General features: G+C 32.2%; 2 protein-coding genes across 3 annotated transcripts; one reads left to right on the top strand and one right to left on the bottom strand.

Annotated features, from left to right (window-relative positions):
- Positions 1–338: 338 nt before the first annotated feature.
- Positions 339–4688, top strand: LOC121121382 (calpain-5). Of its 2 annotated transcripts, XM_040716275.2 has the most exons (10): positions 339–541; positions 675–838; positions 1575–1909; positions 1978–2173; positions 2513–2634; positions 2694–2771; positions 3079–3156; positions 3219–3556; positions 3623–3901; positions 3962–4688. In XM_040716275.2, exons 2-10 carry the CDS (start codon positions 680–682, stop codon positions 4279–4281), a joined length of 1905 nt encoding a protein of 634 aa, XP_040572209.1. In that variant the 5' UTR covers positions 339–541; positions 675–679; the 3' UTR covers positions 4282–4688. The 2 variants fall into 2 exon arrangements, with proteins under 2 accessions (XP_040572209.1, XP_040572210.1); XM_040716276.2 differs by lacking the exon at positions 339–541 and having other exon boundaries at positions 577–838.
- LOC121121384 (uncharacterized) lies at positions 4628–12583 on the bottom strand. The gene is made up of 4 exons (XM_040716277.2): positions 12310–12583; positions 12079–12249; positions 5568–5835; positions 4628–5484 (listed from the first exon to the last, which is right to left on the bottom strand). Exons 1-4 carry the CDS (start codon positions 12504–12506, stop codon positions 4747–4749), a joined length of 1374 nt encoding a protein of 457 aa, XP_040572211.1. The 5' UTR covers positions 12507–12583; the 3' UTR covers positions 4628–4746.
- Between the last annotated feature and the right edge of the window lie 2090 nt (positions 12584–14673).

The following is a 14673-nucleotide window of genomic DNA, read 5'->3' as shown; positions in this document are numbered from 1 at the left end:
CCCTCTAGCTTACCCCCTGCGGACGCCCTTTTCCCGTGTCCTTTTATCAATATTATACACCCCTAAGCATTAGTCAAACATGCTTAGAGTTATATGTTGTTACATGCCTCTATCATAGTCCATGTCAATTAAAGACAATACATGTTGATAGATGTACAATTCAAATGAATATATGGAACAATTTGGCGTGTTCTTTCATCTAAGAATTGGGATAAATTTAAAATATATTCTATTTCATTGAATGGATAATTGTTTAATGATTCAACTGTCTAGTAATATAATAAAATTATTTTGCACTCCCGTCAATAACAAAAAGAGCGGTTTGTTGTTCAATCAGTTTTATAAAATGTACAAAAGGTGTCGCTACCTCCCGAGAGCCGTGTTTTGTGTGTGTGATAAGCGTCCTCTATCTAATGAAAAAAATAGGAGGAGGATCACTGATAAGTAATAATTGATAAACTGTGATGCAAGAAAAATACCTCCTTAAGGCATGACTTGTCCTTAGCTAATTCCTTGGAACACATTTATATCTTGAAAGAAGGTATATTAATATTATGCTATAATATCGCTAGCTTGCTTTTATTTCGTCTTTTGGTTCCTGTTGTTAGCATTCAGTCGTTTTTTAAACTTTTCAAAGCATAGCCTTGATTGATTGATTCTCTTTTCCATTCTAGTCGATATGGAGATATATAAAGGTCAAGCCTATGCTAAATTAAAGAAACATCATCTTGACTTAGGATTTCCATGGACGGATCCCACATTCCCTGCATCAGATACGTCCATTGGAGACAAAATCAAAAGGGAGTTCCCTCGAGAAATCAAATGGCTCCGGCCCAAGGTAATACTACTAAAAAGAAGAATGTCGACCATTATCTTGATCTGATTTATCCTTTCGAATCGTGTTTAATCCTTATTCGAAGATAAAGTATGATATTATTACACATATCTATGGATTCTTGCACTTGTGTGAATTAAAGCTACAAGTTGCTTACATATTGTCGTTCGTCAACACAAAAGCAAGCAAGAAAGATTTTTCTCATAATTGAGTATGGATTATCTACATTCCTATTCTTCCACAAATTGTACACAATGTCAGCAAATTCTTCTTATTAACATTTTGAATGTGTCTCAGTTTGCACTTAAAGTAGTTAAAATTGACTCAATAAAAGTATCAAAAATTAAAAGAGTCCAAATCGGGAGACAATATGAATCTCTATAATCAAATAAAGATTGTAAACTGTAGCTAAATTAATTGAATATCTTAACTCATCCCAGAAATTTGTATAATAATCCTATAATTGACTCCAATATGTCTATGAAATATAGGGTTTATGAAGTAAAGAAATAAGTTTGGAACATCCCCTTTTCTTGATGTTTGTTCAATATTGTTTTTATGTTGACGCTACACACTCCTAAAAATTACATCATTTTATCTAGTATAATACGTATGAATTGCCCATATTTGTGAAATACAAGTATGCAATAGGCTTAGTTATGCACTTTTTCTTGTAATTTGTACTCGTCCAAACATGTTCATGTCAAATAATATATAAAATCTAAATATTTCAATGTAGGACATTGTAGATAGACCCAAATTCGTGGTCAATGACCATACTGCTAAGGATGTGAATCAAGGGAAGTTGGGTAATTGTTGGTTTGTAGCTGCTGCAGGCACACTTGCCGGATCCAAACCTCTATGGGATAAGGTTGTCCCTGATGCTGAAGAACAAGAGTTTGACATTAAAGGGAATCACCCTGGTGTGTTTCGTTTTAGATTCTATAGATTTGGATCCTGGACTGAGGTACTAGTGGACGATCTCCTTCCCACATACAATGGAAGTCTAATATTTTCTAATTCTCAAGATAATACGGAATTTTGGGGAGCGCTTCTTGAAAAAGCATATGCGAAGTAGTTTTCTTTATATAATATTCATACATTTTAAAGTATGATTTTGAGATTTCCAATATTTTATTCAGATTACATGGAAACTATGCCGTGCTTCAAGGGGGCAATTTGTCTGATGCTCTTGTGGATTTTACGAGTGGAGTCTCTGAAGTAATTGGTATGGAGGGGGACTCTAAAATACACAATAATGAAGACATGAAAAATGAGTTGTTCAAAACTATGATTCATGAAGTCGAAGAGCATTCACTCATGTGCTGTGCAATTCACGTAAGTTAATAATAATACGATTAAAATATACATACTTACTCTGTCAATAAATAAATGTAATCCATTATTCCTTATTAAATTGTTATAGTATTGAAGGACAATGTCTCTTGTTTTCCGTAAAGAGTGCTTTAGTTTTGAATATTTGGGGATTATTAAAATATATATGAATAGGGACTATATGCCTACATTTACATTCCAAACTGAATGCCAGCGACATAAGTTTACACCTTTTTTAAGGTGTGGATTTGTTTATGTGTTTATACTCATTATGCTAAATTTAACTTTATGCTTTGTTTCGCGCGAATTTTTTTGAATTTTAATTATATTTATTTCTTAAAGCCAACAAATCCTGAGGATTTGGAGAAACGTACGAGTATGGGATTGATAATAGGGCATGCCTATGGTATCACAGCTGTGCGAAAGATTACCATTCGAGGCACGGGATTCATGGATTTATTTAAGTAAGATCTATGAATGGAGAATATCGTTGTATAAAACCAATTTTTTTGTTTCATTTTAGAGAAAAAGAGAAACTTTTTTTAGTTCGACTTCAAAATCCTTGGGGAGAGAAGGAATGGAATGGAGCATTCAGTGATAAGTATGATATTCATTATACGATATTGTCCTTAACCTGCATTGTGGATCTTTAAAAGCATGGGGTGTCTTGTGTATTTATCTAGTTTATTCTTGTTAGCTATAAAGCTTAAAAAACAGTTTTTGAGTTATAACGTTTCTTTTGGTAATCATTTTTAGCGAGTAATGTGTGTTTTTGTGTGGAATTAATGTTAATCGAAGAATTTTATTTCACTTTATATTGGCTATTTTCTTAAAAGTGATCAGGATGCAGGTTCTGGGAGAAGGGACTATCTCTTTTCAACGCCTAAATTGATTCGCATGCTTTCTAGGTCTTCAGAATGGGCTAATATTAGTAATAAAGAAAGAGAAAAAATGGGTTTAACCGTTGGAGATGACGGAGAGTTTTGGTAAGCTAAACCTACTTCTATTTTATTAATCATGATATGATATAATATATTCATATTTACAGGATGCCGTTTGAGGATTTTCTTATTCATTTTTCTGAAATGTCCATTTGTAGAGTGATCAATACGTCTGTCTTTTCATTTTCTAAAACATGGAATGAGACACAATTTAAAGGACAGTGGATTAGTCCTAACTTAGCTGGAGGTTGTCTCAATAATAGAGCTTCATTCCTTAAAAATCCTCAATACAAATTTGATGTATTCAAGGATGAAGAGGAAGTAATGGTGCAACTATCACAAATAGATCAAAGATCGGAAGGTAGAAGCAATATGGTTATTGGCTTTCATATTATGAGGGTTGAGGATAATCGAAAATATAGGGTTCATAACATTATGACTGATGGTAGGTTTGCTTCTATTTATTCACAAACTCCTATGATTAATACCTCCGTCATCTTTTTGTTTCAAGAAACAAAAACCTCTGACTATGTAAATTCGAAACATGTTTTCCATCGATGCACATTGTCCAAGGGACGATATGTCATTTTCCCGACTACTTTTAATCCGGGTGATAACGGGAAATTCCTTCTTCGGATTTTTACGGATGATGATGGAAAGACCAAAGAGTTAAAAACGGATTCTCCTCACATGGCCTGGTGGAAATGCTGTGCCTCTCCTCCCATTTTAGTGACAAGAATCAAAGTAGCGAAAGCTGAGGGCCTAACAAGAGGAATGGACGCTTTTGGAGGTAAAGAATTCATGATACTGGTACAATTTAGTATTGTAATACATAAACTTATTCCTTTAGGAAAAGCGGATCCATATTGTCTTATAAAATGTGAAGGAAAGTCATACCAGACTCATGTCATCGATGATGAATTAACTCCCATTTGGAATCGAAGTGCAATCTTTTATCGCTCAAAGCCTGAAGAGCCTATTAAACTCCAAATTTGGAATCATAATTTGATCAAGGATGGATTCATGGGACAAGCCATTCTTACTAGCATGAAAGCCGAGAAAATGACTAAGTTTATTCATCTTGTGGGTAGGAAATCTGAGAGAACAACTGAAGTGCCAGGGAAGTTACTCATTGACTTTGAAACATCTGATGATGTGGAACAACTCTAATCATATTGAGCTGGCCATTTTTTTTTTTTTTAATTTTTTTAAAAGAAATCATTATTTCTGAAAAGTCATTGCCAATTATATATATTTTTTTAATACTCGCTTAAATTCTTTCTTTCATTTCATATTAACATAAAAATATTTATATTTTTTTTGTAAGAGACTTCATTTCGCGTGTATGTAGTATATATTATATATTCATATTATACATACTTTAAAATGCAGAGAGTTTTTTTATATTTTATATTTTTTTTTATTATCGCAAATAGAGTAAGAAATGCCTCCATTGTTTTAGTCCATCCATAAATCGGACATGACTTTAAAGTTTTAATAACTTTTTATTGCCATATTATGTGTTATCAAAGTTTTATTGTTAGCTATATAATAAAAATGTGTTCACTTAGTATTTATTTCTTCTTTTCAAGCGTTTTTATTCGTGAATTAAAAGCCTTTCAATAAGTGCCTTTTTCAACACCAAATCCCAGATCCATTAAAACTATTGAGAAGAATAATGAATGAGTCATCTGTCTGACATCCTCTAATAAACTCCTCTTCTGTTACGTAGCCATTCCCATCAGTGTCCAAGGATTGAAATATTTCAATGGCTCTTTGCCTGGCATCAAAGAGTTCGCAATTTCTTTCTCTTTCTTCGAGAAGGCGTTGAACCTCTTCTTCCTTCTTCTTGTCTTGAAAGGGAACGTACACATCCTTCTTCTTGCCTTTTACCCTCGTGACAATGGGGGATCCTGGAATTGGCGTACTTGTCTCTGAATGACTATGTATGGATCTTCTCTTCCGGGTTTCTATCCTCTCATTCAACTTTGAACTCAATATCTCTACGTCCTCGATGACTTGTTTCTTCTTCTTGGGTGGTTTGGTGTGCATGGGCTTCACTATTTGAGGGAGAATGGCCGTGTTTTTCTCTTTTTCTGAAGGAAGTTCAGGCTCGTGAGATTTAACGCCTCCTGTGGCTATGCGACAAAGTCTTTGGAAAATCTCGATCATCTCATCCTCATCTATTTCATTGCTATTATCCTGATCGTAGAGTTTAAATGCCCAATGGAGCTTTTCATCTATTGAGCCTTTCATGGACATGGAGAAGGCAACTATAAGCTCGCGAAAAGAAATAAAACCAGAGCCGTCTGTATCAAATAGTCGCATTATGTTCTCAACAACAAGAGCGTTGTCGGCTTTCTTTCGAAAAATCTATAATTTTGATTAAATGTAGAATTAATATTTTTTTTAAAGTAGTTACTATTTTGTCATAATATTAATTAATTAATAATTACTTGACTCAAGAGTTGAGATAACTGTTGCCGATTTAATCTTCCCGAAGGGAAATTGTCCTTAAATTGATTCCATAAATTATGTATTTCAAATTCTGAAAATTTGGTAGTTTCCCTGATTTGTGTGTAATCTGTTTCACTGAGGGAATTTTTCTTTAAAGGAATATCTTTCTCGGATTCATCTTCAGAACTATCATCAGACGGAATATGTACTTCAGGCTCAGCTATTGGTATTTCTTCCTCAGACTCAGAGCTTGAGCTTTCGCTACTGCTGTTTGGAAGATATTTTAAAATGATTTACATAAAATATTTATAGTTTAATATATTACTAATTTAAAAGTCTTAACTTCTTATCAGATTGTTTTCAAGATCAGCCTTTGTATACGTTTCATATTAAAGATGTCATATACATATGGAAAAATCTCTCAAATAAATTTCAACTACATATAACCATGTACATACGTTTTTAGAAATTATTTTTAAACCTTAGAAAAACAATAACTTTTAAATCAGTTTCATTGTGTCAATCTTTTTTTTATTACCTTCTATCACGATAAACATATCCTTGTTCCATTTAATAAAAATATTTGTTTCAAACAACTTTGAATCGATATAACTATGATTTACAATTAACCTTATATTCTATGCTATCTTAATCAAAATTTTGTAATCAATATTGAACTGTTTTGATTCAATAACCGAACTTAACAGACGATAGGCAGATATTGGAATTTATATTAAAGGTCAGGAGGGGCTGTAACCTCCTCCCCAAAATTTAGAATTTTTGTTTTTTCTAGAAAAAAAATTCGTCATTGGGGCAAATTATGTAGCAGAGTAAAAAAAATTATATTTGAAATTTAATTTCTCCATTTTTTCCAAAAAAAATAATTTTTTGTGAATAGCTATGGATTTTTGAAAGTTTTTTCCACAAAAATGTATATTTGAATTTTTTTTTCCAACAAATTTTATTTTTTGATAAGACCTGTGGATTTTTTGAAATTTAATTTTTTATGATTAGCAATGTATTTTTGAATTTTTTTCCAGAAAGTTATATTTTTGAAATGTTTTTATGAAAACAATCAATTTTTTTTCTTCATAAAATATGAAATAAACATGATAGCAGCTTTGGAAAATAATACCCTGTTTAGATTGTCAACTTTCTAAAACATTTTTATTTATCTTTAGTCTGACTCCAAGAAACTCAATGGGGCTTCCCAACGGAAACTTTAATAAATTCGTAGGGATCATATTGATATTAATCTATAATTGAAACAAAATATGGACTATTTTGGCTGGATTCTGGAAATTATGTATCGTGAAGTGGATAAAACTAAAGTTTAGGTTATTAATCTTTTAGGGTAGAGTTGGGGTATAGTCGGTGTATTTTTAGGTTTGGAACTTTTCAAATGTTTCATTTTCCCATGTTAGCATTACATGTATTAGCTATCGATTTAACCCTGGCACCCTTATTTTTAATTAAAAAATAATGTAGAAGATTTTAATAAACAATAATTTAAAAAAAGTCAGTTACACCCATTTGACATCATGACTCATGAGTGCATATCAGATTTTTTCGTACATAAAAAATTTAAATTGATACATTTTAACAAAACAAAAAAATACCTTATCCTCATTTAAGACTCTTACCTACATTTTGATACTAAAGTTGATTATGTTCAGCGGCGTCCGCAGGGGGTGGGATGGAGGGACTATGGCTCCCCCATAAAAAAATTCGGAAATTTTTGTTTTTTACTAGAAAATTTAATATTTGAAATTTAATTTAATTTTCATAATTTTTTTCCAAAAAATTAAATTTTCTATGAATAGCTATGGATTTTTAATTTTTTTTTTCTAAAAAATTAAATTTCTTGTGAATAGCTGGGAATTTTTTAAATTTTTTTTCAAAAAATTTCATATTTGATTCTTGGTTTATTGTAAACAGCTGCGGATTTTTGAAATTTAGTTGAGAAAAAAATCCAAAGGCTTGAAATTCGTCGTTTCCAAATTTAAAAAAAGTTATTGGGTCAAATTTTTCTTCTTCTAAAAAAAAATTTTAACTGAAAAATTAATAAAAAAAATATATTTGTCTTTGCCAAAAAATTGGTTAAATTTTGAATTTTTGAGTGTCCTAATTTTTTTTTTTTTTTTTTTTTTGTCAAATAAGGAGATTATAAAATAATTTAAACTCTGTCAAAATTGCAAAAGATGTTCAAATATCAGTATCAGTGTAGAACTCATTATTTCAGAGATACAAAGTCTTTGTACGAGGAAAACATAATTAAAAGTCAAAGAATATTTTTTTATGATATAAACACGCAGAGTAAAATGATTTTGGTTTCAAAGCAAAATAAATGCTAGTACCTAATTATAAAGGGCTTTAAACTTTATGGTTCCCATGAGTTTTTATAACAAGCCATTGAAAAGTATATAAATTGCAGGGTTATTGCCTATGATTACAAAGCAATCTATCTACTTTGAAACAAAGCTCAATAGTTTAATATTCATGTTCTCTTTTTACAATCATGCTATTAAGAAGTTGTTTTCGTACTGAAATTTTAGAGGTTCTACGACAATGAACTATCCATAATAATAAAAGAAAATTTTTCTATATGTATTTATGAATGTTTGAACGAAATGAAACAATTTTGATCTAAGATGTAGTCAATATAGATCTAGTAGTCGTTTAACATGTAGCATGGAGCGTGTATACTGGGTGCCCTGTATATAGTTTTCCCTGATGTATATCAATAATTTAACTAATTTTGATCTAAGAAATAACAATATAGTCGTATTTATAAATATTGCAGGTGTGTGCAATGGTATCGAGAGTTTATACGGGGTATACTGAATATAATGTTCCCTGATGTATATCATATACATATTTTTCATCCAAGAAATAACGATGTAGTTTTATTAATGACACATTGCCGGTGTGTCTGTATAGCTATTGCTGTTTATTGAATGTTTATGAATGTACAGTATATGTTTATATTTTAATCAAATATAAACGCTGGTATGTAAAAATGAATTAACTCTGAAAAATATGGTGTAACACCCAACATTTCTTGAGGAGTTATCTTCTATATTATTAAAGCAATCTTTTTCTTTTAGAAGGAGCCTAATTACTCCAAGTTATGTCAGGTACTACCACTGGTATTATATACAAACAAAATAGACAGAAATCCAAATATAAAAACGTAAAAAATAAAGATTTTACGGTACAGAGTGTTACATGAAAATCTAAATAATTTGAATTTTAAACTTAAACAAGATATAATTTATTAATTAACAATCGAATTTCAATAAAATTAATACAATAAGTAGATGTGTTTCAGAGCTCTCTCAATGAGTAGCAGCCCTTAGCGGCAATGATGGCTTCCAGGCGGTGGAGGAAGTTATGACACCCTCTGTTAATGTAGTAATCTGTAATGGGGTCCCATTGCTGTCTGATAGGGGTTTTGAGGGTCTCGGTGTTTGGATGACAGACACTACAGGCCTTCCCCTCAACATGAAATATGGTGACTTATTTATGAAATAATAATTAATGAAGGTGGAGTGGTTGAAATTAATTCATATTTCGATATGTAAAAGAATAAACAATTAAGTACAAATTAAAACAAACCTGAGCTCTCTATTTGACGTTCAAGTTAAGAAAATGATACATGAACGTGATAGATGAACTTCCATTAGTGTACTCCATGCAGTTGGGCATCTCCAGTGCCAACTTCTACGCTGTTAGCATGTCCGAAACGTTGGGGATGAAGAAGGTATCTGTCAAAAAGATTACTACATTAAAAGCGGGTGTTAGAACTTCTGCCAAAGCCTGGAAGTCATCATTGCGGCTAAGGGCTGCTACATTAATCATTAAGAGAACTCAGACACATGTCTATATATAGTAATCATTTTGTTGACATTCTATTGTTAATTAATACATTATATCTTGTTTAAGTTTAAATCCTTCAGATTTTAATGAACCAAGTGGTATAATTGACTCAAATATATATATCAAATATTGGTTTGTATACAATCAAAATGGTCTAAAATCATCCCTTCTTCTAAAACAGGTATCCCTTACAAGCCCTTTTGTTTAATTCAACCAATGAATATGGACTATTCTTAACTAATACTTCGTCAAACTTTATAAGCTGCATATAGCAATAAAAATTGCACTTTAAAATAGTATTTTCAAAATTTTCTCGGGAGGCGAAACCCCTAAACCTCCAATAATCAGAATCCATCGCTAACTATTGCCCTGTTTTGTTTTTACAACTCAAACGTATATTGAAAATAACTTAGTGCCATATAACGTGAAATTACTATATGGTTGAAACGATTTAAAAAAGTTTTTTGTGATTTGTTAAATTAATTAAGAAAGAGTATTCGAATTATTTTCTTCTTAGTGTACAAAGAAAAAATAATAATAGTGGGAAGTACCCCTTTTTCGGTTTGAAAATGACATTGACTTGACATGTACATATATGAATAATACAAAAACCAGAGGAAATTCATTTTTTTGTTTTTGCAGACGAATTGTCCCTCAACGAATGTCGCCGCCTAGGGTAGTTGCCCACATTGCCCATATCAGGAACCGCCTCTTACTGTATGTATATATGAAGTAGAAACATAAATTGGGATTCTCTAATTTTATAGATTTTGTTCAAGGTCTAATTGATTTAATGCTTTGTTTCGATCTATGCGTATATTACTTTATCTCTGATAAAGGGTGATACATTTATGACGTCCGGAATAAAGAACAAATTTTTGACCCCTCCCTTCCCCATGTCTGTGTATAATCTCAACTTGACATGCTGACCCCTCCAATGGGATATCCTTAGTTTTTAGATCCCTTCCCCCTGTATGTATTTGTAAATAACATTTTTTTTTTTTTTTTTGAAGGGGGTGGGAGTCTTGTTTTTTGGAGTTTTTTTGAAAAAATTTCAAAAATTAAAATTTTTGCTTCATTGCACAATTTGTTCGAATGACCATTTTTAACCCCTATTTTCTCATAAAAGAATTTCTAATATAAATCAAAAATTCCTTTCCCTCTAGCACCCCTGATGATATTGACAAGGTTTTGTTGATCAGTGAAATAGTGATCAGTTCTCAATGTAGTGGACTCCGAAATATCCCATGTCCCCTCCCTCCCACTCATCCTTAAAAAAAATCAAATTGGTACCCCTCCCCCCCTCCCCCTGCTGGACTTCATAAATGTATCCCCCTTTGAAAAAATGTGGATAGAAAGAAAAGACTTTACAGTATCTGACAAGGATTGTGGAATGTGATTGCTCTTTAGAATTAAGTCAAGGTAACTATTGAATTGAATTTTTAAGCTTATATATATTTCATTGTTTATATTTTGGCCTTTTGTAGCCACTTTTGAAAATTACTTCCATTGGATCTAATAAGACCAACGACATAAGAAAAATGAATGATAATGAATATGTACAATTTGCAGAAATTTTTGCAAAAAATAAATATAGAGGGTTGATCTAATCTAGTGATACGCATTTTATTATATTGAGACCGGAATGATATTGGTGCAAAACAACAGAGCAGGGCTCTTATCTCTGAAAGCTGAGTCAGTTGTAAAGAGGAAAGAAGATTCTAAATTTTATCAAGGCCAACAAAAATTCGGGCAAAGTTTTGCTCTTTTCTGATGAAAATTTTCTCAGCGCTGATGTTACTCTCAATAAGCAGAACAACCGTTACATCACAATCGATCATTCAGACAATGTCACAGGTTCAGTGACACATGTCTTTAGAACAAAAAACCTAGTGGCCAGCACAAGCGAAGTCTGCCCACCCATTTTGTGGAGAGAAAGAAGCGCCTCAATAGAGATGCTTACACGGAACTTCTGGTGATAAAGTGCTACCTTGGACCATAGAAAAGTTTTGGGGCAACTTTGTTTTCACTCAAGATAGAGCTCTGTGTCATCCAGCGCTAAGACCCAGGCCTTCCTGAGCCAGAAACTTTCCGAACTTTTGAGACCCCAATATGTGGCCACCCTCCTCTCCAGACATGGCCTCCTTGGACTAACCTATCTAGGCGTATCTGGAGGAGAGGGTGTGTGCTACTCCTCACAGGAGTGTCCACTCTCCAGGAGCTTCTATTACGAAGGAGTCGACCAAGCTCGAATCTGACAACATAGTCAAGGTCTGCTAGGGATTTAGGCTTCGTATTGAGGCAATTATTAGAGCTGAGGGCTCACATTTTGAATGAAAGTTGTCCGAGCACTATTTTCGAATAATTTAGTCGTATAAATGTCCTCACAATTCCCCTCGTTTTAATTTTACTCTTGAAAAATTGAAAATAAAATAAAATGTGTGCCACTAGATAAGATCAATCTTGTATTTATGTAACGTAATTATATGTGTGTTGAGATAGATAGAAAGATTGATAGATAGAGAGAGAGAGAGATAGTCTAAGTCCATTGACCAGTACTGCTGCTGTATACAAAATTGAAAAAAAAATGGCCGTTGTTTTTGAAAGTATACAATAACAAAATCTACTCACTTTGAACTCCCGGATTGCTCCCGTTCTTTCTTTTTTCGAGCTTCTCGAACAGTTTGACCTTTGGATATAGCAATACTTGCTAAAAACTCCTTCAAATGCCCTGGAACATTTTCATCCTCTTTTCCCTTGAAGCCTTCCGGACTCTCTTTTGTTGACTTTTGAAGAGCCTTCCTAGGTGGGGGAAAAAAGAGTCGTCAAGGGTTTTTAAATTCAATACAGAATTTTACAAACTTTATTCTCATTTTTCCATTGGATCCACTGCTATTGTTCTTATTATTATTATTATTATAAGAGGGAGGATGATTAGTCTTATGACTCTTGTTAGATGGCCCTCGTGTTAATTTATCTCCACTAGCTCGGCGGCCAAATCGAGGAGCATCCTGAGATTTATCTCGTATTTGAGTGGTCTTTTTCGTTTCTGTTGACATGAGTAGAGTTTTGAATTTTATTTTTTTCTTATTCCTCTTCCTTGCTCCGTGGCCTTTTTACACATACTGAGTTGAATAAATATTATTTTGATGGATTTCCTGACAAAGCTCTTGTTCAACATACAATAAATGAACGACGGCCTTAGTTTCTAATATAATTTGCGTGACGTTTACAAAATCTATATTTTTATTAGCATGTTTCAATATATTTTGTTTATACAAATAAAAACCAATACGAACATATAGACATTTGAAGAGCCCTTGGCCTCAGAAATGTCCATGTAATAGCAATGTATATTTAATATTAAGTCATGTATTTCCCTCATATAAAACAATACATATTAAAATATATCAATACTAGTGTTGAAACTCTGTCCCCGATCTATTTGTTTTTTTTTTTCAGTTCGGTTTTATGTAATATTTTCTAGACTGGGCAGGAACGATATTTTGGTCCAGACTGCTGCGATCTGAGACTGTAGATCGAAACTTAATCGTTTAGTAATCCTGCACCGATTTTTCTGTTTCAATCTGAGGACCAATTGTGTCCCCTATCCTGAGTTATACATATATGATTTAAACAACACTTATATACCGTCATTAAGGGATGATGTTCACCATTTTGAAACACAGATGTCATCAATAACTCATCTATTGAATCGGTCTATAGCGATTTTTAAATGAGACATATCCAGACTGACTTTTTTTTCTCTAAGACCGATTCAAGCCAAACTTCCTTAAAGGACCGAATTACTGCGGTCCACTAAAAATCATAATGATCTCTGTACTGGTCTTGGAAGTTTCAGACTGAAACGTAACACTAATAAATAACTTTATATTTAAAGGACAGAAGAAAGGAACAAAAAAATCCATCAAAGTCCTTTGTTATTACACATTATTTGCTTTCAATACATACACTAATCAGGATTGATTTGAAGTGGAATATTTTTTATTCTGCATTAAGTTGTCCTTCAAGTATGCCAGACTAGACCTTTATAAAGATCACGGGATTATTTGTTTATTCTACAGAATAAATATTAGATCAAATCATTTTTACAATATTTGTAAAAATGACAAGAAATTACATTTAATTTCATATGTTCATACATTCTGAACAGTTATTGGATGTTACACCCTGGGCAGTTTCGCCCTCATACATATGTTTTAGCATAAATGTATCTTCTACATATAATTTAAGATTTTAAAAGTCATTTGTAATGCATTTTTGCATTCAGTATTGTAAAATGAGTGCATTTAATTCAATTTTAATATATTTTAAAATAGAACAAATCAAACAGTTGGAATTCATTATAATAAGAAACAACAATTATTTCATAACTAATTGCAAAGGACTTCAAGTTGAAGTAAAGGAAGACCTTAAATTACATGCACAAGATACATTTATGAGGTATGTATCAGGGCAAAACTTCCGGTCACGATTCTGAATCATTTCTTCAGTGTTCAATCTGAACTAGTGCCGTTTTTTAGAGATTATTTGACATAGACAATTTTATTTAAGGCCCCGTTCAAGATGAATTTTTTCAGAGCAAAACCAAAAGTATTCCTTCTTTTTGTTGTATTTTTTTTTAAATAAATGCATGCATTCGACTATTTGAATCTAATAAATGGGTATTTTTTTCACTAAAATATGACAAATGATCTTATAAACTTATGTTATGACATTGCTTATAATTTATCAGTTCTTTTACCGCATTTATAGTGGGCACGCTTGAGCCTTTGCTCTCAGGTTTCATGTATTATATGGATATCTTGTCAAATTGTAACTTGTAGATAATTTTGGTAAGAATAGAAAAACGTGCGAGGAGAAAAGAATAAATACGCATGGCATCATTGATTAAATAATATACATCTTCTTCTATCAATCATGAACGTTATCATTCCCGCCTTTATTATTCAATATTAATATAATATTAGATGGTGATATTCGATAAAGAACAGAATAAATTTCCTAAAATAACGTCGCCTTCTGTCTGGATTTTTGAAAATGGAGGCCCAGGAATTTGGGAAATACTTACTGGATGAGAAACAGATGGTTTGTCGGATTTGTCGATATAAATGTGCCTTTAATCGCCTGTCTAGAATTACACGCCACTCATTATCCTCATCTCATATCAAGAGCATGGATATTTATATAAAAATCAAGTTAATG

The sequence above is a fragment of the Lepeophtheirus salmonis genome, chromosome 7, assembly GCF_016086655.4.
Source record: "Lepeophtheirus salmonis chromosome 7, UVic_Lsal_1.4, whole genome shotgun sequence".
In the NCBI taxonomy this organism is placed as follows: Eukaryota; Metazoa; Arthropoda; class Copepoda; order Siphonostomatoida; family Caligidae; genus Lepeophtheirus; species Lepeophtheirus salmonis.
This window is presented reverse-complemented; position numbering and strand designations above follow the sequence as displayed.